Consider the following 23824-nt stretch of genomic DNA (forward strand, 5'->3'; position numbering starts at 1 on the left):
TATTAACAAATGTTTTGTTGGGTTTGATGGAAGTACTCATCACATTCATTTGGTAAAATTAAATCATGTCAGGGTTACTTTAGTAAATTGATCCATTTTTGCTTATTAAATTGCCTCCAACTTTTGATAGGGGAGGTCAGTGCTATTTTAAAATTGATAGGGGAGGTCAATGCTATTACTATAAAAGTGAGGGGAGGTTTCTGCAATTATCCCTTTAATCAAAGCAATTATAGTAGCGTAAAAATTATCCGAAACACAGAAAAGACTAAAGAGTAAAGCGGAGAAGTCATACCACCGACAAACCCTGCGTTCGTTGGGCCTCTCCCTTAATTCCTTTCCACCTTAAAACCTTTCTTCAGACAACGCGTGTTGGACCAACGTCATCATCGTCCACCACCACCCTCCTCATCTCTCCTCTCCCTAAACATTTTCCGACCTCTCCCATTTCCCTCTAAATCGAAGGTGCTATACTCCTCTGGCTTTTTATTTGATCTCTCTCTCTCTCTCTCTCTCTCTCTCTCTCTCTCTGAGTTTTTTTTAATTAATTTATAATTGTCGTTTGCCCGTGATACTGGCCCTTTTAATCTTTTGGTAAATTGGGTTTTATTTTTTCAATTTCCTTTTCTTGTTTCCTGTAATAGTTGTGATTCGCGTAATGCCACAAAAGATTTGGGCCACCTGAGGCATTAGGGGTTAATTAAGAGAGGATTGACCATTTTGTAAGTCTTAGATTATTGAGGATTCATTTCATGTAATGCCGTTGTATTTCTCTGCTAAAGTTGGGATTTTTCTGTCAGGGTTGTGTTAATTTAACCATTGAGCTATAGAAATTGATTAGCTTTTTATGTTCTAAGAAGATTTGGTGAAGATTGATCTGTGGACCATATTTCAGTAACTGGGGTTCAAATTTTTCTCACTTTAGTGCTGTGGCGATCCTGGTGTTGCCAGTGTAGCTAAAGCTTAACAGCATAGTGTAATTTTAGTTTTGAACTTCTTTGAAATTATTTGGATGAATTGATCATCATCGATGTTTTGATCTCTGTCACTCTTTGTGAGTAGTCTGCTTCTTTATTGTTGTCATAGTTGATTATTCGAAAAACACTAGAGCAATTACCTTCAAGAAATGAATATGTTATGTAATACTAGCACATAAATGAAGTAAACAGTTTTTGGATTACCGTTTCATGTACAAGGAGGTCTACATTTATGGTACATATAAAAGATTTCAAATGTGAATACAGATAATGTGGTGTAAATTTAAGTTAGATCATATAAAAATATATGTACATTAAACGTTAATCTAAAACTTTACAAGGGATGATGGGAGGAGATAGAGAATCCGCATTGGACTATACTACTTACATACAAGCATAGCAAGCTTCTAACGCAGATTGTCAATGACCACTAGGTTAGCCTCAAGGGTCAAACTCATATCCAAATGGATAAAAACCAGGCCCAAATAACCCGCCCAGTTCATTAATTAACACGGGTAACAAAGGATTGACTTTTATATTCCCACGAGGCTATCACTCGTTCATCAATAGTTGCTTTCTCGGTTTTTCGAAAGAAGAGAGAACTTCTCTCGTTAATATTATCAAACTCTCAATTCAAAGCCCTAAACCCAATAATTGTCTTCTCAAAGTCTCGGCCATTTGCGCATAATTCAAGCTTCCAAACCATATAAAGTTGCCGTCTTTAAGGTTAGATTGTTTCTGATTTTCAGTTCAAGTTGTTAAACTGATTGAATTTCCCAGCTTTTCATTACGCTTCTTCAGTTAGTTTAGATGGAGAGCTGAATTTGTATGGGAATCTTTGTGTAATCGTTATTGACTGTTTTATACATTTTGGGTACTTTATGTTAGAGCTATTCCTTCGAACAGTCTCACGTAGTTACAGCAGCTACCAACCCGTATCGAAAAGTTTTGGATATATTCTTGGACATCAGTGGTATTTTACTGCTCTTACTCAGCATGAAATATGTAATTTACTTGAACTAATCGAAATTGAACTTGAAAAGATGGGCTTCCTTCATATTATACTAAAAGAAGATTTTTTTTAATCAGATCGGTCGTGTTATTCCGTCAAATTTTAAGAATTTGTTAGAGCTATTGCTCACTGATAAGGAATTAGGATAGTTATACTGCTTTTGGAAATTCAGCTGACACAAAAGGGAATTGAAGAGGCATAATTTGACAAGTAGAAGAATGAGCTAAATGAAAATCTTATGCGGTAGAAAAATTGTTTAAAAGTCCAAGGCCCAAGGCCCCAGGCAGTCAAAAGTAGTAACTAGTAACTAGTTACTAGTAATTAGTAGTAACTAGTAACTAGTCCACCCATGCTTAAGTAGTAACTAGTAATTCATAATGGTCTCTAACCAAGTAAAAGTCCAAGGCCCAAGGCCCCAGGCAGTCAAAAGTTAGGAAAAGATTAGGATTAGGAAGCATGGGTGGGTCAAATCGTAAATAGAGGTCCGGAACTTGATATAGCGGATCTCACTTGTACGCGGCCACATTATTAACTTTCCCTGTCCTCGCCGCTAGGTGAAGACAGTTCTCCAAGCTGAACCGCAACGCAGCATCTTCCGGCGGCAGCCAACGACGAGGATATATTTCTCTACCTCTTTATCCGGTAAGGTTACTTCATTTTATCTCTCTCTTCTCGCCTTTTATTTATTTATTTACTTTTAATCTCACAAATTTCAATCTCTTGTATGCATCTTTTTTTTTTTGCTATAATTCTTAGAATTTATTGTGCATTTCTATTTTTACGTTTGTCTACGATTTTTTAAAATTTTTTTTCGAAACTTTGTGCTGGATCTACTGGTATATAGTTACTGCTAATTAATTTTTGGTAGCTTTCTGCTGGACTTTGGGTTTAGGGTTTTGCATAGGCTTTCTGTCGTGATTCGTAACTGGAGCCTAAGAAATCCTTTTTGACAGAAAGCAGATATCATTCTCCCCAACTTTTTGGGTGGGTGAAGTAACTAGTAATTTTCTCTTGAACATAAAAAAGAGAAAGGAAAAAAAAATACCACTGGAAAACCATGAATTATTAATTCGTGCATTAACTGGAGAAATCACAACAAATTGAAAAATGAGATAATATATTTATAATGGACTTGTGGATCGAATCGGATTGACCCGATCACAGCCAGCCGAATTTTGGAGAAACCGGACTCGACTTCGTCGAACATTATAAAGAATTCCAGCGACCCGACCGGATTATCCTGGCCGTCGACGATTCAACTCCCAGCCCAATGAAGGAGGCCACGCGCCTTACATGCTATTTACCCATAATCATTGTATTGGCAGCAGATCTATGTGTGGGCATCAGATTCTCCGCCCAGTTATCGGAGGGTTCAATTACAGACACAGCCAATCAACAACAGCTGCAAACAGCGGTTTTTGCTCTAGGAAGCTTCTGGAGATCGGAGGCGGTGTTTGGCTGCTTGGATGGGGTAGTGCGTACGACTGTCGGCTATGCCGGTGGATCCAAAACCAATCCCGAGTATCGGAGCTTAGGTGATCACGCTGAATCTGTTCAGGTCACCTCCTACGTTCCTTCTTTCTTCAGCCTATTGATTTGCATTTTATTACCGGTTTAAGTCTTTTGGTTTTGCTAATTGGTAAAAGGTTGGACAATTAGATCTAATTTGAAATTTGAGGACTTATCAAGATTTTGTTTTTAGTTTTTTATTGCTAATTCTCATACTCGGTTGTTGAGCCTGAGAAGGCTCTAATGTTGAGTGATTGGAGATAAGTACTGGGGATGTGTTTTTTTTTTTTTAAATGATTAACAAAATTAGTTAGGAGAGGAAAATGGTGAATATTGATTGTTCCTATGAACTATCGTTATTCTAGGCAGATCATGGAGAATTAGTCAACTTCTTTTATTGCTAATGAGTCTTAATCAAGAAAAACTGGGAAGTATTTCCTATGTTTGGGGGATTCAAGTGTAAAGATCTTGAATTGTTTTTAGCCAGTCTATGCAACTTAGTTTTTGACCGTCATCGTTCTGTTTGCTTAGAGAAGGCCTTGGAGATTCTGTAACATGACCGTGCATGAGGTTATTGCTAATGGACTTGCAACAATAGGTTTCAGTCATCCCATCAACTTTGTTTGCACTTGTTACCTTTCAGCTGGATTTCTCAGTTGTCCACCAGCACTGAGTGAGAGTGGAAGAGTGGTACTTCATTTTGTGAACTAAATGCTTGTAACAAACCTATTGTTGCAGTTTAATTTGTTATGAAGTCGGCACTCGTTTGATTTGGGTTCTTGACATAGTTAGCTGTTTCAAGCCCTTGAAACAGATCATTATTATAGTCTACTGTGGAGCTAATGTAATGTTTATCCTGCCAAGAGTTTTGCTTGTGACCTGAATTAGCTGAAAGGTGGAAAACCATTTGCCTAATCTAATCTATGATAGCCTCAATAGCATAAAAGACATCCAAATTAAAAGTTTAGCAATATGAAAGTTTATGAACACTTTGAGATAACATGCTAGTCTCGCTACAGAGAAAATGGAATTTTACTCCCAAGTCAGATACTGTTGCAATTACCAACTACCAAAACATGCTCTTTAATAGACATTCAATTATTTCTACACTTGTTTTATATATTGAAATCGATTCTGTGCAGATTGAATATGATCCTAAGTTAATTACTTTTAAACAACTTTTGGAGGTCTTCTGGACCAGCCACGATTCTAGGCAGGTGTTTGGGCAAGGTCCTGATGTGGGTAACCAGTACAGGTACTGTTGGTAACCTGGATTGAAGTTGTATTTTCTATGTCATAATGCTGGCTTTCTTAGTTGAAACTTTCCAAGCAGATCCATCGTTTTCACAAATGGAACTGAAGAGTCAAGATTGGCTTCTGTAAGTAAAGAAAGAGAGCAGACAAGGTCAAAGAGTGGCATTGTAACCACTCAAATTCAGCAATTGGGAACATTCTATCCTGCAGAGCCTGATCATCAGGTTAGTGTCTTTCATCAACTTGTATAAATCGCAAAAGCAAAATTGGTGTTACAAGTACAGGTTTTCCTTTGTTTTGCTCCTATTCGGAACGGATAGGAAGGAGTCACTGTAGCAATTTGTAGATTCTGAAATAGGTGGTCCAGCAGAATTTACGAGTGCAGAAGGATGACCTCTGCTTAGTTTTGTTTAGAAGTTATTCCTGGCTTCTGCGATATTCTTACTGGGCACATTATGCACTTATGAGAATGAAAGGAACATTAATGAAAATTTTGACTTGTGATCTTCAGAAATTTGAGCTGAAACGGAATCCATTTCTTCTTCAACTAATGGGAAACTTGCCTGAAGAAGAGATGGAAAAATCAAGTCTGGCAGCCAAATTAAATGGTTATGCAGCAGAGCTTTGTCCGCCAAGATTGCAAAAACGTATTCATCCAAAGATCAATGACATCCTAAGAAAAGGTTGGCCCATCCTCAGAGAAGTTTAGGAAGAAACATTTTTTGGTGGTGAACTTAGAGATCCTGGGAGGCATATATTTTCGGAGGAAAATTTATTCAATTTCGTTCAGCTGCCCGCGACATTTTTTTTTGTTAAATTATACCACTAATTTAGTTTTTCCTTGGAAGATCTAAGGATTCCTTGAGAGAGATTGAGCATTATGACAAATTTGGATTTCACGACATTTTTCCTCAAAATTGGAGCGACTGATTTTTTGTTTTTTGGTACAATATTTTATCTGCTTTGTAAAGGATATTATAGTCTAATTAGTTAATTCGTTTAAGGATATTATAATTTTTCTGTCGTGGATACACACTGTTACGGGTACCCTGCTGGTTACTGGCACTAGGCCATTAATAATGTGAACGTGCAAAAATAATAAAATTTTATCCTTTTCTTTTGGGTACCATAAATTATTATTATTTTTTAATATCTCATAGTCAGATTAAAGCATTTTCACTTGTATTGAAGATTATTTAGAAAACAACAGTAACGAAGAAAATACTTAATTCTAGAAAGCTGAAAAGTAAATGAAAAATAAAAGGTGCTCTTGCTGAAATTCTAATTGTAGTAATTAGTACGACAAATATAACGACAAAAAATCAGTTTTTACTTATCGCATCGCTTGCTCTTCGACATTTTTTGTATTCCAACTCTTCCCACTAGGGATGTGCAAACTCGAAAAATTTCGATTTCGAAACCGATTTCGAATTGAATTCGGAATTTCGAATTCGAAATTTCGGTAATTCGGAACTGAAATCGGTAATTTCGTTTTCGAATTCGTCGAATTCGGATCGAATTCAAAAATAAAAATTTTGAAATCGAAATTATCGATTTCGAATTGGGATATTTGAATTAGGAAATTCGAATTCGATTTCTAATAATAATATTTAAATATAATTATAATATAATATAATTTTTAACATAATAAGTTTACTAATTGAAAACGAGCTTCCGAGTTTCGACAAATTGAGCTTCCCTATCTGCAAAAACCTAATTTCTCTTAACTCACCTTGAGCTTCCGCCGCGCCGCCTCTTCCTTCATCGCCTCTTCGTCACTGTCTTCGTCACCGCTTGACTCACCGAGTCACCGACGAAGCTTACTCTCTCTCACTCTCTTTCACCGACTCTGTTTACTCTCTCACCGACACCCCTACTCACCGCTTCCATCGCCTCTTTCATCTCAGAGATTTCACTCGTGATTTGCATCACACCTGAAATTGAACACCAGTTCTTCAAGTCCGACAGAGACAGACACCATCAGCTTTCATATTCAAGACTGTCGGACAATTTGAGGTACGCCAGTGCTTTTACTCACCTTTTTCAGCTATGTTTCTTACGCCAGTGATTTTTCATCAATAATTTCAATGGCATGCTCAATCCTTATTTTTTCTTAGTTAAATGCGTTCTTTGGGTACTAATACGCACAAAAAATGGTTTTGAGTGTTAATTAACAAATTGTATTATTTGACCTTTTTAATTTCTTTGTTTCTTTTTCTCCCTGACATACACGGAGCAACAGAGGTGCAACAGAGGTGTTGAACTTTTGTTTTTCACTTATGTGTTTTCCAAGCACATCTTGAAAACCATCCAGCAGGCAGATGCCATTGTACATTTTTGTGCACTGTATGTGTTTTCTGTTCATGCTTCTGGCTGCGAACATTAAATTTGTCAAAAGACAGTTTGCCCGTTTCTAAATTTATATATGACAATGTAAATTAGGGTGTTTGCCTATTTTTAAGTTGATTAGTCGTGGAATATGTGAATGTGCTGAAGGTGTTCTATGACTTTCAGTTACAATCGGCATTTGTTTGTGCTCTTTCTGAGATCTCTGAAGCTCAGCACTCAGCAGGGTTGAACTTTAATAGATAGAAGATAATGATTAGATGTGTTCATGACATGTTCGTGGATTAAATTGGTGTTAATGATTCTGGTTAACAACCTGTTTTGGTTGGAGGAGGAACGGCTTTCAAATCTCCTCTTAAATAGAGGCGGGAAAAAAAAAGAATTCGGGGAATTCGGAATCCACCGTATTCCGAATTCAATTCGGTATCGAATTCGAAATTGGAATTAGCCATTTTGAAATCGAATTTGGTCGGGAAAACTGAAGCCAAAATTTCAAAAATTTTTTATTTCAAACTTCCGAATTATCGCTTTCGATTTCGATGCGCACCCCTACTTCCCACCAAAAAAAAAAGGAATAAAAATAAAAGCATTTGGGCAGTGTAACGGGCTAGTTGAAAAATTGTTTAAAAGTCCAAGGCCCAAGGCCCCAGGCAGTTAAAAGTAGTAACTAGTAACTAGTTACTAGTAATTAGTAGTAACTAGTAACTAGTCCACCCATGCTTAAGTAGTAACTAGTAATTAGTAATGGTCTCTAACCAAGTAAAAGTCCAAGGCCCAAGGCCCCAGGCAGTCAAAAGTTAGGAAAACATTAGGATTAGGAAGCATGGGTGGGTCAAATCGTAAATAGAGGTCCGGAACTTGATATAGCGGATCTCACTTGTACGCGGCCACATTATTAACTTTCCCTGTCCTCGCCGCTAGGTGAAGACACAGTTCTCCAAGCTGAACCGCAACGCAGCATCTTCCGGCGGCAGCCAACGACGAGGATATATTTCTCTACCTCTTTATCCGGTAAGGTTACTTCATTTTATCTCTCTCTTCTCGCCTTTTATTTATTTATTTACTTTTAATCTCACAAATTTCAATCTCTTGTATGCATCTTTTTTTTTTTGCTATAATTCTTAGAATTTATTGTGCATTTCTATTTTTACGTTTGTTTACGATTTTTTAAAATTTTTTTTCGAAACTTTGTGCTGGATCTACTGGTATATAGTTACTGCTAATTAATTTTTGGTAGCTTTCTGCTGGACTTTGGGTTTAGGGTTTTGCATAGGCTTTCTGTCGTGATTCGTAACTGGAGCCTAAGAAATCCTTTTTGACAGAAAGCAGATATCATTCTCCCCAACTTTTTGGGTGGGTGAAGTAACTAGTAATTTTCTCTTGAACATAAAAAAGAGAAAGGAAAAAAAAATACCACTGGAAAACCATGAATTATTAATTCGTGCATTAACTGGAGAAATCACAACAAATTGAAAAATGAGATAATATATTTATAATGGACTTGTGGATCGAATCGGATTGACCCGATCACAGCCAGCCGAATTTTGGAGAAACCGGACTCGACTTCGTCGAACATTATAAAGAATTCCAGCGACCCGACCGGATTATCCTGGCCGTCGACGATTCAACTCCCAGCCCAATGAAGGAGGCCACGCGCCTTACATGCTATTTACCCATAATCATTGTATTGGCAGCAGATCTATGTGTGGGCATCAGATTCTCCGCCCAGTTATCGGAGGGTTCAATTACAGACACAGCCAATCAACAACAGCTGCAAACAGCGGTTTTTGCTCTAGGAAGCTTCTGGAGATCGGAGGCGGTGTTTGGCTGCTTGGATGGGGTAGTGCGTACGACTGTCGGCTATGCCGGTGGATCCAAAACCAATCCCGAGTATCGGAGCTTAGGTGATCACGCTGAATCTGTTCAGGTCACCTCCTACGTTCCTTCTTTCTTCAGCCTATTGATTTGCATTTTATTACCGGTTTAAGTCTTTTGGTTTTGCTAATTGGTAAAAGGTTGGACAATTAGATCTAATTTGAAATTTGAGGACTTATCAAGATTTTGTTTTTAGTTGTTTATTGCTAATTCTCATACTCGGTTGTTGAGCCTGAGAAGGCTCTAATGTTGAGTGATTGGAGATAAGTACTGGGGATGTGTTTTTTTTTTTAAATGATTAACAAAATTAGTTAGGAGAGGAAAATGGTGAATATTGATTGTTCCTATGAACTATCGTTTCCGACAAATTTTTTTTCCCATCTAAGCTTGTGTGCTCAGAGGAAGGTAAGGGTACCAAATCAAGAGGGGTCAAGGGGTTAAGGCCATAAACAATCTCAAAAGGTGAGTAGTGTGTAGCACTATGAACGGTGCGATTGTAGGCAAATTCTACGTAGGGCAAACACTCTTCCCAAGATTTAAGATTCTTTTTAATCAAGGCTCGAAGTAGAGTACCAAGTGTGCGATTGGCAACTTCAGTTTGTCCATCGCTTTGTGGATGACTGGTGGTGGAAAATAACAATCTAGTGCCCAGTTTAGCCCACAAAGTCTTCCAAAAATAATTCAAGAACTTTACATCTCTATCACTAACAATGGTTTTAGGCATGCCATGTAGACGGACAATTTCTTTGAAGAACAAAGTAGCAATATGAGATGCATCGTCAGTTTTGTGGCAAGGGATAAAATGAGCCATCTTAGAGAATCGATCAACCACGACGAAGATGGAATCATTATCCCTTGGTGATCTAGGCACTCCGAAGACAATGTCCATAGACAAGTCTACCCAAGGATAATGAGGGATAGGTAATGGAGTATACAGGCCGTATGAATTTGTTTTAGATTTCGCCTTATGACAAGTGACACATCTATCAACCATGCATTCAACATCTCTATGCATATGAGGCCAGTAAAAGTGCTCTTGTAGCATGGCTAGGGTCTTAACAATGCCAAAGTGGCCCATGAGACCACCACTATGTGCCTCCCTAACCAAAAGATCACGAACGGAAGAATTAGGCACACACAGCTTATCCACATAGAATAGAAATCCGTCATGCAAAAAGTATTTTCCATGCGGGTTCTTAACACATGCAACATATATATCACCGAAGTTATGATCATGTGTGTAGAGTTCCTTAATCATTTAGAAGCCTAACAACTTAGCATCAAGAAAGACAAGCAAACAATGTCTACGTGATAATGCATCGGCTACCACATTTGTCTTGTCAGTCTTGTACTTAATGACATAGGAGAAGGTGTCAACGAAACTTACCCATTTGGCGTGCCTCTTACTTAATTTAGGTTGCCCTTTGAGATACTTCAATGATTCATGATCGGTGTGTATCACGAACTCCCGAGGGCGAAGATAGTGTTGCTAGGTCTCCAAGGCCCTTACCAGTGCATACAACTCCTTGTCGTACGTGGGATAGTTTAAGGCAACTCCTCCCAGTTTCTCGTTAAAGAAGGCACATGGCCTTTTGTCTTGCATGAGGACGGTGCCAATCCCTACACCAGAAGCATCACATTCGATGTCAAAAGTTTTGTTGAAATTGGGTAATGCTAAAACAGGTGCGTGTGTGAGTTTACTTTTGAGGGTAAGAAATGCTTGTTTTTGGGATCCTCCCCAATGGAATTTGTCATTTTTCTTGGTCACGGCGGTCAATGGGGCGGCGATGGTGCTAAAGTCTTTGACAAAACGCCGATAGAAGCCTGCCAACCCAAGAAAGCTACGCACCTTAGGAACGGATGTAGGAGTTGGCCATTGTTGGATGGCCTCAATTTTGGACTCGTTCACTTTGATACCCTGCGAACTTACCACATAGCTCAAAAACACAAACTCATTAGTACAAAAGGTGCACTTCTTAAGGTTAGCGTATAGACGCGCCTGTCGAAATGTCTCAAGAACTAGTCTCACATGCTCCAAATGCTCATGTTCACTGCGGCTGTATATAAGAATGTCATCAAAGTAAACAATGACAAATTTGCCAATAAAATTTCTCAAAACATGGTTCATTAGTCGCATGAAGGTGCTAGGGGTATTAGTCAATCCAAAAGGCATGACTAGCCACTCATAGAGACCGTGTTTGGTTTTGAAGGCCGTTTTCCACTAATCGTCTTCTTTCATCCTAATTTGATGGTAGCCACTCCTTAAATCAATTTTGGTGAAAATGATGGCACCATCGAATTCATCAAGCATATCATCAAGTCTAGGAATGGGATGACGATATTTGACAGTGATAGCATTTACAGCCCTACACTCAGTGCACATGCGCCAAGTACCATCCTTTTTGGGGACAAGTATCACAGGCACAACACAAGGACTTAAACTCTTTTTTACCCAACCCTTACCTAAGAGGCCATCAACTTGCCTCTGAAACTCCTTGGTCTCCTCAGGACCCATACAGTAAGCCGGTTTGTTGGGTAAGGGTGCTCCAGGAATCAGGTCTATCTGATACTCAATCCCTCGAATGGGTGGTAGGCCATCAGGGATCTCATCAGGGAATACATCCTCGAATTCCTGCAAAAGAGCAACCATACTCGAAGGTAATGCCTTATCGAGTTTAGCAACATCTAAGAGCACATGCTTGTAAATCATGAGAAGAATAGGCTGATCAGAATTTATAACTTTTCTAACATTTTTAGCCTTAATGATCATGTTTTGCTTCCTAGTGGGTGGTTTACCTGGTGAATGATCATGCGTGTCACCAGGTGTACTCACTTGACCCTTGGTCGAATGATCACTTGTAGAAGTGGAGCATTTGCCAGGGTCGGCCGCCCTTTGTTTCTTCTTTTGGCGGTTTTGTTCACACTCTCTTTGTAACTTAAGTTAGTCCTCATACACTTGGACATGTGTGAGTGGTGTGAGGGCCAGGCGTTTGCCATTGTGCAAGAGAGTGTATTTGTTTGCTCGACCATCAAACGTGACGGATTTGTCAAATTGCCAAGGTCTCCCTAGGATGACATGTGTCGCATGCATAGGCACAACATCACACACAACCTCATCTACGTAATTGCCAATAGAGAAAGGAATACGTACCTGTTTGTAGACTCATACCTCACCTTCGTCACTTAGCCATTGCAGGCGGTACGGGTGTGGATGTCTAGTGGTAGGAAGGCCTAGACTCTCAACCATAAGCAAGCTCGCCACATTCGTGCAACTCCCACCGTCAATAATGAGACTGCAGATCTTATCACTTACTTTACAACGGGTGTAAAATAAGTTCTCCCGTTGTAGTTGCTCATCCTCCTTAATTCGGGCGGTTAGCACTCGTCGTGCCACCAAGCAGCCTATTTCTCCATGTGTAGGAGAGCATTCCTCATCACCCGGGTCACCCTCTATGCAATTACTGGTGTGCAACTCGGGTACTTCCTCACAATCGTCGTCATCAGACACGATTTCACCGTTGTGAGTGATTAACATGACTCGTTGGTTTGGATATTGGGATTGTATATGTCCAAACCCTTGGCACTTGAAGCACTTAATGTCCCTACTCTTAGTCTTAGGAGTCTCATGTGGTGCCTTCGAGGTGGACCTGGATGCATCAGCAACCTTGTTAGGGGTAGAATAGAAATTTCGGTTAGGAGCATTACCTTGAGCTCGGCTAGAAGAAGTCGGTGTGGCCGAATTCCCAGATTCGTGGGTCGTTCTTCGTGGTTGGTTGCCCCTCCATGAAGACGAGTTGGAAGATTGGAAAGTACGTGCTCCTCGTCTTAATTTCTTTCCCCTTTCAGCCTTAATAGCGAGTTCAAGAAGGTCGTACATGTCCAAATAATGTTGGAGCTCCAAGGCTTCTTGAAGGTCAGGGTTGAGACCTCTAAGAAACCTAACCATGGGCGCTTCATTATCTTCTTGAAGGTTCGCCATCATCATGTCCATCTCGATCTCCTTGTAGTAATCCTCCACACTCATGTTACCTTGAGTGAGGGTTTGAAGTTTGGCATGGAGATCGCGGTTGTAATATCTTGGAACGAATCTCTTACGCATCAAGGCCTTGAGTTCGTGCCAAGTCCGGACTCGTGGTTCTCCCATTCTCCTCCTTTGGATCCTCACTTGGTCCTACCAGACTAAGGCGTAGTCGGTGAACTCAACGATGGCAACTTTCACCTTTTGTTCCTCACTATAATCGTAAAAGTCGAAGACCATCTCGATGCGGCCTTCCCATTCCAAGTAAGCTTCCGGATCACTCTTGCCTTTGAACGCGGGTACTTGAATCTTAAGTCCTTTTAGTGCGTTCGTAGACGTGTCCCTTCTAGGCTTCTCGGGTCGATTCTCATCCTCACTAGCGGAGTAGTCCTCGCTATGTGCCCCTTTGGTGCCATGGCTACTCCGGTTGTGTGATCTAGAACGAGAGCCTCGCGTGAGACTCTTGGAGAGTTCATCAAACCGGGTGTGCAACTCCTCCATTTGTTGCTCACTAATGCGCTTGAGTTCATGCTTCATGGCGGTGAACATCAATGAATAGTCAGTAGTGGGTGGTTGTTGTTGCTCCATGTCTCTCTTGATGCCCTGCAAAAGGTTAGTAACAAGAAAAAATAGTGCAATTATATCCTCACTTCACTCCCTTAGTGTATCACTCACGCTCGGGTATAGCACTCAAAACACTCTATTAGACTTACCAAGTACCTTTACCTGTTGGATTGGGTAGTTGAGAAATGTTGCTCAAGTCCAACGAGTTGTCACCAACGTATCCACAAGAGTAACCACGAATTAAGACACGAGATGGAGGGAAAAAGTGGCGTAGAAATGGGTAGTTTGGGACGGATTATGGTGGCGGACAGCAAGGGGAAATGCCAAATGTGAACAAAAGGAAGAAGAGAACCCTAGTTTCCTAAAATGTAGGAGTGGTTCCCTAAAGTGTAGGAGTGAAAGTAGGAAGGGTTTCCTAAAACCAAGGAGTTATTATAGGAGAGTGTCCAAGTGGAACAAAGAGTTATCCAAGTGTTGTACTTACTAAATTGATTTGGAAAACAAGTTAGGTTTGGAAACTACTTAGAAAACCTTTTCCTTTATTGAACAACCTTTGGAAAGTTCCCAAATCCCAATCCAAGATGGATTCCACTTGCAAACCCTAGGCGTTACTTATTAATCCCTCTTTCCCCAAGGCAGCCGCACCCTCACACACCAATAAAATCAGATTCGGCTCTCACTTTCAAGAAGCAATATAATTCGGTTTCTCCTCCCTTACACATCACCCAATCAGTTCCGTCCTTTGGTCCAAGACTATGGCGTCTCAAGGGGATGTGAGCAATGTCACTCAAGAATTCCCCCCAAAGGCCTGCTCAAGAAGCTCCCAAGAAGTTTATTCCTAAACCAAGAAAGCCCCGTATGGATGCAAGAACGTATAAGCAACTTTTTATTCGAAGGGAGGTGCAAGTGTTCAAGGCTCAAGGTGATCAAGTTGTTCGAAGTGTGGTTCAAGTTTCCAAGACTCAAGATCAAGAACCTCAAGAAGAGGTAGGCCAAAACTTTTGAGCACTTTTTTCTTGGGTTTTAAATTTCTGTTTTGAGTAGAAGAAAGATGTAGCAAATCTGACTTGGTAATAAAGAACCACGTTCTTCCTTTTCTTTCCTTGCTCGGCCTCCTTGCCCTAGCCGAATGGGTTTCTTTCTTTTCTTTTCCGTTTCTTTTTTTTTTTTTTTGACTGAAAGAACAACTCAACAACTTGGCCAAATGAATAAAATTCCAGCAACTTGGTCAGCCCTCTAATGTGCTTCTCCAATTCTCCCAAGAACCCCACGCAAATTTCAAGAAGTTCAAGACTAATTCCAAAAAACTCAAGAACCCTAGGCTCTTGTAGGTTTTCTTCAAGATCTTCCAAACCCCAACTATATTAGCCAAAATCAAATTAGGAAATTAACTAAACCACTTGGATGACACCAACAAAGCTTGGACAGATTTAGAAGCAAGAACTCTTGCGCACAAACGAAACCCTAGTGCGATAGAAACCCTAGCCGCAACCCTTAGTACTTTCTTTTGTTCTTTGATGACCACGTTCGATTGGGGTGACTACTATGCACGACTTGGACAGAATTGTGATGCCACAAGAGACAGAAGATACGGTCAGATTTGACACAACAAGCAATACGAATATGCCCAGAATTTTGATGCAACAAACAAGTGTAACGGTAGAATTTTTTTCTTCCTCTTGGTAAGCGATGCAAAGCTGGACAGGTTCGGGTATGACTCAATGCAAGCAACAACAACAACTGGATACGACAATGGAAGAAGCAACTAACGGACAGAAATTTGAAGACTTGCGACAAGTTAACAATGCGGACAGAATTTTGCTACACGAAGTAACAAACTCGGACAGCTTTCTACCCAAACGACTCACACGACAACGAAAGAAAAGTGCGGACAGATTTGGTTTTTTTTTTTTTTTTTTCTAATGAAAAACGGCGCAACAAGGATACAACTATATGAACAGAATATTTTTTTTTTTTTTTTGGTAAAACAAGGCAGCGGAAACAAGGAAAACTAAGACAAAACTACGGATATAACGGAAGATACCTCCACCAAAGCTCTGAAGCCAATTGATACGTTCCTCGATCAACTCGTTCGAGACACGTAGCACGTTGCCCAAGGATTTAGCGAGGTTGTCTAACGCTTGGGTTGCGGAATCTAGAATCAAACGGACGGCACGATTTGATTAAAGGCGGTAGAACGACGACTCCAACGAAGGTGACTACTCCAGTGGATAGGTCGGTTGAACAATCCAGGACAAGACGCAAGATTGCTCAAGAACCCTTGCCAAAGCAAGTTAAAGGCTCGAATTCCCTCTTAAGAAGAAAATCGAAAATACTAAGAATTTTATTCATAAAACTTGTGTTTGAAACCTTACAAAGCAAGCCTATTTATAGGCTAAGGTTTACCAAAAACCCTGGAGAAATAAGGAGAGGGGTTCGACCATCTTGGTGGACAAGATGGGGCGGCCCGATGACCTACTAAGACAAATTAATCCAATCTAACAAGTACTAAGGACTAAGGCCCTACTCGGCCGACTCTCTTGGAGGCCCATTTGATTCTTCTTGGGTTTGGATCAAGGTGTAGATAGTTGGATTGTCTCTTTCCAAGCCTTCAATATCTCTATGGGCTCCATGTTGGTCTTGGACAACGCGAACAAGAGTTTGGAGGGATTCTTTGAATAGTTTGGCCGTGCACGTGTGACTAGGCCCAATGAAACTCGGACTAGGTCATTACGTGGACTGAGATCCGTGCACACATTACTTCTATTACATCCATCCACTTTATTAATTTAAGATCAGTTTTTAGTATATTACTAACTACACGCCTTTTTGGTATTTGTCTGTAGTTTTTTGTGAAGACGTGTTCTTTTAATTTTCGTTAACTAATGTCTATCAATATATAAGGTTAAAGGTGTTGACTATTGTGCTTTCTGTGGTCCATTAATTTTGTATTTGACATTTGTGTGTGGATTCTTGACTAGTTTATTTGTCCCAAATGATTTGAAATCTGACATCTGGGGACTAACCAGTCATAATATTGAAAATGGACACGTTGTCGCAGTTCTGTGGATTCTTTCAAATTGATTGATTTTCTTTTGGTCTAAATTTGAGAGCGCTTTTGAGTTTTTCTCATGAAGATACTTATAATTTTTGTCATCTTCTTTATGTCTGTCGGGTTATAGTCATTTTGTTTCACAATTCCAGAATTGATAGTGGTTCCAGAAATGCAAAGCTATTTGCTTTTCATGTGAAAACTTGTGGTTGGGTTTGATTAGTGATTAAATTGGGATGCTCTTAGATACAACTCTTCTATCAGAAATTTTTTAAAAATATTGTTATGCAATGTCTTAGGACAGTTTTGGTCTGTCATGTAGAAGAAGAAGTTATTGTTAAAAAGTTTACTGATTTTAGGTAGTAAGTATGGAATAGAATAGATGCAGAATCATAGATAGTTTATGGGTTGATTTATGAGGTTTGAAGAAGATTGACTGATTTAAGTTCCCTTAGATGGTTCCGTTACTATATCATTAATTGAAGGCATCTGCTTTCTGTTTTAGGTAATCCGATATTTTTAAGAGGACCGGCTAATTGATATTTTTCTTTCTGAGCATGAGCAATGTTATTGTTTGGCTTTTGAGATTTTAGTAAATGGGTTTTGAATTATCATGTTGCAGAATCACAATTTAGGATTAATAAGCTTAGAGGAGGATTGATTCATGTTTAAATTCTTCTTTGTATTTTTATACTGTGTCGTTTAGAATTAAAGATCATTTTGTTTTATTAGTTAAGTTTAAAATAAGCTACATCCAGCAAAGTTGCCCAAAGACAAGAAGCTCTTGGGATTTGTTATTCCCTGTTGGCACTACTTTTTGTTGTTTTAGTTGTGAGATTGAAGTTGATAGATACATCTTGCCTGAATCTTTGTGATGCAGAATCATATCTTGTTCGATGTATATAATTGGAAACATAAAGGAAAAAGATCCATTCCTTGTGTTTTCTTTGACATTGGTTCATTTTTTTGTTCACAATTAAACATGATCATGTATTCTTCGTTTCAAACATACCCTTGTACAAAAATTAGTTATCTAAAACTAATTGTATTTGGTTTGTGGCATCAGGATACATTGCAACCACAAGTCTTGTTGATTAAGTCTTTCTCCATACACAGTACCAGCTAGTGTGAATGTTAAAGAGCAAAGTGGCCTTTTTAGTTTAGCCTGTATTTGCTTCTTGAATCCAATATTTGTGCTGTAGCACAACATGGATCTCATTTCTACTTCTCCTTGATATCAAGCCATTTCATTGGTAGCATCCAAATACTCTCCTATCACAAGTATCGTTGATTAAATTTTTCTCCACATCTTATACAGCTAGTGTGAATCTGAGAGGCTGCTGCTTGTGTAATTAGATGCTTATTCAAGGGAACTAAGCAGCTTTTTGGTTTAGGCTGCTGTTGATATCTTTTCTGTAGGAGAACATGGATTGCCTATCTGTTTTCTCTTTGATAATGAGCCACTATGAGGACCCTTAGCTCAGATTCCTTGGAAAGTCCTTTTTGTTCTGTCACCACATAATCACTAAGTTACTAGAGAAACGTGATATGGAACTTTCTGCACTGAAACTATCAGATTTACTTGTTAATTTTCAATGATAGGTTCGAGACTAAGGCCATATGTAGGATGCAGTTGTCGGTAGTTACTCCTCAACTAGTAAACTTTATCTGTTGCTGCAACTGCAAGTTTATTCTTGTTCTGATCTTTCAGCGAGTGGTTTAGTCTATAATATCAGTTAAAAGAAGTGGTGTAGGTATAGATGGATATATAATTCACAATTCAGGTAATACATGCCTAGAAGCATACCAGACATGAGTGGTTCAAATTGACCTTTTTTCTGTTATAGGATATTAAGATTGTAAATTGTAACTAGCTGCAGATTAATAACTTTTTTATGCAAATCATTGTCCAGTCAGGAGTAACATTTTATAGCTTAGAGAAAGAAGAAATAAGCTTGGAATTTTTAGTTTCTCTTATTTCCTCTTAAATTTTTCTCTTATGAATTATAGTTTACTTTCCTTGTTCCGGTGAGCATTCACTGGTTTCATTGCGTGATCTTGTTTTTAACTTGAGGGTCCTCCTTCAGTCAGCTTTGATGAATGATATCTTCTTTTTCACGATAAATTATGTGTTTTTATTTTTCCTTAAAATGTCTACAACTTTTGATGTGCGTGCCGCTTTGCAACAAGTTCATTTCTCAAGATTCTCTATTACCTCTACTTAATAAAGCATAAGTTTATTCATGTAAGTGTTCTTGTAATTGTCATGCTTTTCAATTATGCGTTTTAATTCAATGACCCCTGATACTCGTTTGTTAGTAGGGAATTTCCCGTGCTAATTGAAATTTAACTTTGTGAGCTCAATTTTGGAGCATATTTAGTTGGTGTCCCTTGAAGCTTGCTCTAGATTGTTAATTTTTTTTAGTTGGTATTTTCTGGGATCTGTTATTTTATTTCAAATTTCAGAATGTGAATCTGCCTATATGATTTGAATGGTATCATGAATTTGGAAAATGAAAAATCTCTGAAAGTATAGGATATGAATGTATGTGAAAGAAGATTTTAGTCCTAGGTTATAGATCAATATTTAGAGCATCCTACAACCTTAGAATATAGGATATACAGAGTCTTTCCAAGTTTCTTTTGGAATCCCTTGGTTTCTTACTTTTTGTGAGGTGCTATTGTTCTAAATTGGTGATTTTTCAGTCACCATTCTTGAAGTAGTACTACACTAGTCGATGATAGATTAGTACGTGGATATTTCAGGTTCTCTGCTTCTTGTGGTCCTAATCTATGGGTGATTTAATTTTAGGGCACCATTTAAGGAAGCATATTGGATCTCATAATTTTTTGGTTTCCTTTTTATTTTTCAAGAAAGTAGGTACAGACGTGTCTATGTTATGTTTTGCATTGTGCGTGTGATTAATGCAAAACAGTTGTACTATGTTGTCAACTTCAAATATTAGTCCTAGCACAATATATAGCTGATGATTTCTTTTTGAAGCAGATGGATGGTCTTCGGATTCCTAACAAAGACTTGGCTGACCTCACACCTCATTTTGTTTGGTCCAAGGCTGAAATGTTGCAGCTGATGAAGCAGATGACGAAGGGTAGAAAAGATAATCTTTTCCTTCGAAAACATTGCTGGCATATGATGTTGGCTCAACCAGCCCAATATGTTATGGAAGCAGGGAATAAGAGGTAGAATCTGTTTTCAATTTGTATATTTGTGACAGTTATACGCGTGTTTCTAAAAGTTATTTTTTTTAGGCTCTCTGTTTAATAGGATAAAGAGGTATCTGACCATTCGGATGTAGATAGGAAGTTCAGATGCACAAAAACTCTCATCTATTCGGAGAAAGATTATGGGGAGGAGGTTCGGGAGAATCAACAAGGACTTCTACAGCCACCAAACATCCTACAAAGAGGCACTGCGTAGGAAAAAGGAAAGGAATATTTTTGTTGTGAAGCCACACGAGGTCTCGTACAACAGGCAATTTGCTCTACTGTCGGGCTTTAACAACATTGCTACTGGACAGATATACAAAATAGAAGTTTGGTCTCATGAGCATATGTGGTTCTTGAGCAGATTCAAGAAATCAGGATTAGTGAATGCAAAAGTATATATAATTCCTGATCCGACTGAGAGGCATTATATCACTTATTTTGATCCTGAATCATTGGCTCGAAAGATACACGACATGGGGTTCTTGGTTGTATCCGATGACTGGCACTTGTATGGCCTTGATACTCGTCTGCTATATGAGGATCTCCATGCATTTGGGGAACCATTGTCCCACTCCGTTTACTTCAATGGCACTCCAAAAACCTATAAAAAATGGTAAAGAATCACCCCTCCTCTCTCTCATCTCAGTTGGCACAAGGAGTGGATAGAGTATGCTGACCTGAAAAAACAGGCTTACAATTTTTGTAGATATTTTGAGATACAGGCCTACAAATTTTGTAGATTTTTCCATCTTGAAAAAACAGGCTAGTTTCTGGCGAAGTTCTTACTGCTTAGCCTACTGCACTGTCCAGAAGCCAAGAAGAGTTTACATTAAGGAAGATGAAAACGTTAACAATGTTTCATCGGAACACGTGAACATGTATTTTACTGTATAGGCATTCAAGTTAAACATTCAGTTCTGTCAAATTTTTCAGGTTATTGAGTTCCATTGGCAACTGAGGTGTGAGATTGTTTACACTAAGTAGGCTGCAATAATCAGGGAAAAAGCTTACGAAGCGCAAGTATGAAGTATTGAAGATAGATTCAGTGCTAGTTACTACAGTTATCAAGTAATAGATCTCCCTAACTGATTCTATACATGTTGGCCAGAAATAGGATTCAAAATTGGATAACATAAGACTTCACAAAGAGGAAAAAATTATATGGTTTGAAATGCAATTTTTGCTAAATAATCGATATGTGCAGAAGTTTGAGAAAATTCTTAAATTGTGATGAAAAAAAAAAGTTATTCTACAAAGGGGGTAATTTGTGGAGTTGGTTCCTGACTTGTGATTTTCGCATTTGTGAAATGCGAGTTCAGGTACCTCGCATTTGTGAAATGCGAGGTAAGTCTTTTCACGAAAAAAGAAAAAGAAGATCGCATTCTCCAAATGCGAGCTTACTCAGCTCGCATTAGGAGAATGCGAGATTAGGGACCTCGCATTTCATAAATGCGAGGTACTCAATTTGAAATCAATCAGACTTCCCAATTTCGCATTTCTCTTCCGTCGTGGCTACCTGTACTCTTTCCATGCAGCCTTTCACTCTCAAAATTATCTTGGTCTGAGCTTTGTCATCGGAAAGCAGAGCCACAGCTTTGTCGTCGGAATCTGTCGGCCTTCTCCTCGGAAGCTCTGCAATGTTGTAGAGTTACGGCGTTTCTCCTCAGGCGAAACCAGAAAGGCGGCATTTCTTCCCGTCCGAAGCTGTCATCGGAAGCTCTCTGCCATTGCAGAGCTTCCCCTTTGGGAACCCATCTCTGGTAGCTAGCTCCATTTAAGTCCGGCATCCGTCTTTCTCCATTTGCCATTCCTTTCACCAGAAACAGCATAAGAGGTAAGATTTTTTTTTTCTGAGTTTTAATTTTTTTCTGGGATTTTTTGTTTTTACGAATTGAAGTGGCTTTTATGATTTGGTAATTTATTGGACATTGTTGTTGTTTCGGTTGGCAATTTATTTGTGACATTGTACATTGCTTGTTATCGGAGCTAAGTTTCTTCTTGTGGTTGATTACAAGAATGGGCTGTCCTAAGTTTCGGTTGGTGTAATGATAAATGTAGACAATAAAGAAGATAGCATGTCAGATACCTTAAAGATGAATCATGCTATGAAAATTCATAAAAGACAGGAATCTTTTTACGTGCACACAATGCGCAGGAGTGCTTGAATATCCTCATATAATAAATTTTTTTTGATCTAGCAATTAAAGATCTAGCAAGTAAATCTGATATAACTTTTAAGATCATGCTATCCTTTGAATTTTTTCCCCTGTTGCTGTCTGTACTTTGAAAAATAAATGGAGTAAGAATTTGTTTATGCACTTACAAAAAATTAAAATAAAAACAATTTATTTACACACTTTCGAATTTATCCATTAATTCTTTGTCTATCCTTTTCATTTTTCATTTTTGCAATTGAAGCATGTTAATTACTTAATCTTCTTATGCCAAGTTGTTATTAAGTTATCCTTAATGGTGTAACAATGTTTTGGACAAATCAAATGTTGGAAAAAAAAAATCTAAGTCCATAATGACAACAACTACTCAAACAATTATACTTGAATTTAAGCACTCTTATCCTTCCAAATTTTTAAACCCTGTATACGAAGTTTATATTAAGCACCATTTACTAAAGCTAACATTTATGGAGAAAATTCTTAAAGTGTGATGAAAAAAAAAAGTTATTCTACAAAGGGGGTAATTTTTGAGACTTGTGATCTTCGCATTTGTGAAATGCGAGTTCTGATACTTCGCATTTCACAAATGCGAGGTCAGTCTTTTACGAAAAAAAGAAAAACAATGCGGTTGCATCCACATACTTTTTCTTTTATTTTGATTAATTTTGCTGGAGGTTAGCAGTTAGCTATTGCTTTCATGTGGAGGCAACATGGGATTAACGTGGATCAATATTGTATTGCAGAAACATGAAAGAGAAAAAAAGGAAAAACAGCAATCAATATTGCATTCCAGAAACATGAAAGAGAAAAAAAAGGAAAAGCAGCAATCTAAGAACCATAGCTAGTTAATGCCAAGTTCTAAGTAGCTAGCTAGCCTACCAAAAAAATAAAATCTTTAAGAAGCCATGCCGAAGCTGCAAAGAAACTTTGTCCTGGCTTTCTTAGTATTTAGTCTAAAACACCCTGCCTCAAAGATATTAGTTGTCGCATGTGGTGATTACAGTATTGCTTAATTGGTTTATAGGTTTGGACTTAGTTAAAGTTTTCCTTAAGCATATGGTCTGATAGGCTTCATGAAGTTGCCCAGTTTTTTTTACAGAAATGGAGCAGAGGATCTGCCTAGTTGGTGGGCTATCATGCTATTACAATGTCTACACATTTGACTGCTATGTGTTTTATCATAGTCTACGGTATCTGAGTAGCTTCTAGTATAATTTCTACTTTTACTGCTACTAGGGGCATCTGTACTTGGAAGTACTGGCACCCTCATGCTATCCATGCTAGCTTTAGGATCCATCACACTTTCCTGCAAACTCTGGAGAAAATTCTTAAATTGTGATGAAAAAAAAAAAATTATTCTACAAAGGGGGTGATTTGTGAAGTTGGTTCCATAAATGTGATTTTCGCATTTGTGAAATGCGAGTTCAGGTTTTGTGCTCATACATTTTGCTTTTACTCAGGAAAAGTAATTAAAAATATGGCTTGGTAGCAGCAAAACTTTTTTTGTTTATTTTCTTTTTAATGGACTGACTATAACCATTACTTGCTAATTGTCGATATGAAAATGATGCTATATATATCAGATTCAAGCCATAGTTAAATTGTTGGGCATCAAAAATGAAAGAAATGGTAAAGAGCATAAACTGTAAGACTCGCATATGAGAAATGCGAACCTAGCACAGATCGCATTTATAGAATGCGAACACCTCCCTTGTCGGAATAGGACACCAAAGTAACCCCCTTCGTAGACCTTTTTTATTTTCTATAAGTATGTTTTCTATACCTATGTTATTTAGTTTACCAACGCATATTTTCTTT

General features: G+C 38.5%; 2 protein-coding genes across 6 annotated transcripts; both read left to right on the plus strand.

Annotated features, from left to right (window-relative positions):
- Positions 1-295: 295 nt before the first annotated feature.
- On the plus strand, positions 296-5763 carry LOC113777625 (peptide methionine sulfoxide reductase A5-like). 2 transcript variants are annotated; one of them, XM_027322775.1, is made up of 6 exons: positions 296-462; positions 2541-2628; positions 2879-3544; positions 4638-4750; positions 4829-4973; positions 5261-5763. In XM_027322775.1, the coding sequence occupies exons 3-6, from the start codon at positions 3257-3259 to the stop codon at positions 5456-5458; spliced, it is 744 nt and encodes a 247-aa protein (XP_027178576.1). In that variant the 5' UTR covers positions 296-462; positions 2541-2628; positions 2879-3256; the 3' UTR covers positions 5459-5763. The 2 variants fall into 2 exon arrangements, with proteins under 2 accessions (XP_027178576.1, XP_027178575.1); XM_027322774.1 differs by having other exon boundaries at positions 3151-3544.
- Positions 5764-6443: 680 nt separating this feature from the next.
- LOC113777626 (peptide methionine sulfoxide reductase A5-like) lies at positions 6444-20688 on the plus strand. Of its 4 annotated transcripts, none has more exons than XM_027322777.1 (5): positions 6444-6765; positions 8017-8106; positions 8357-9022; positions 19612-19805; positions 19875-20688. In XM_027322777.1, the coding sequence occupies exons 3-5, from the start codon at positions 8735-8737 to the stop codon at positions 19885-19887; spliced, it is 495 nt and encodes a 164-aa protein (XP_027178578.1). In that variant the 5' UTR covers positions 6444-6765; positions 8017-8106; positions 8357-8734; the 3' UTR covers positions 19888-20688. The 4 variants fall into 4 exon arrangements, with proteins under 4 accessions (XP_027178578.1, XP_027178579.1, XP_027178577.1 ...); XM_027322778.1 differs by having other exon boundaries at positions 8629-9022; XM_027322776.1 differs by having other exon boundaries at positions 8017-9022.
- The last annotated feature ends 3136 nt before the right edge of the window (positions 20689-23824 follow it).

Source organism: Coffea eugenioides, chromosome 7, assembly GCF_003713205.1.
Source record: "Coffea eugenioides isolate CCC68of chromosome 7, Ceug_1.0, whole genome shotgun sequence".
Classification (NCBI taxonomy): domain Eukaryota; kingdom Viridiplantae; phylum Streptophyta; class Magnoliopsida; order Gentianales; family Rubiaceae; genus Coffea; species Coffea eugenioides.

Coding starts and splice junctions, on each gene's coding strand:
- LOC113777625 (XM_027322775.1), top strand. CDS start 3,257: ATGAAGGAGGCCACGCGCCTTACATGCTATTTACCCATAATCATTGTA. Junction 3,545..4,637: donor ATCACGCTGAATCTGTTCAG/GTCACCTCCTAC, acceptor GATTCTGTGCAG/ATTGAATATGATCCTAAGTT. Junction 4,751..4,828: donor GATGTGGGTAACCAGTACAG/GTACTGTTGGTA, acceptor CTTTCCAAGCAG/ATCCATCGTTTTCACAAATG.
- LOC113777626 (XM_027322776.1), top strand. CDS start 8,735: ATGAAGGAGGCCACGCGCCTTACATGCTATTTACCCATAATCATTGTA. Junction 9,023..19,611: donor ATCACGCTGAATCTGTTCAG/GTCACCTCCTAC, acceptor TTTTTGAAGCAG/ATGGATGGTCTTCGGATTCC.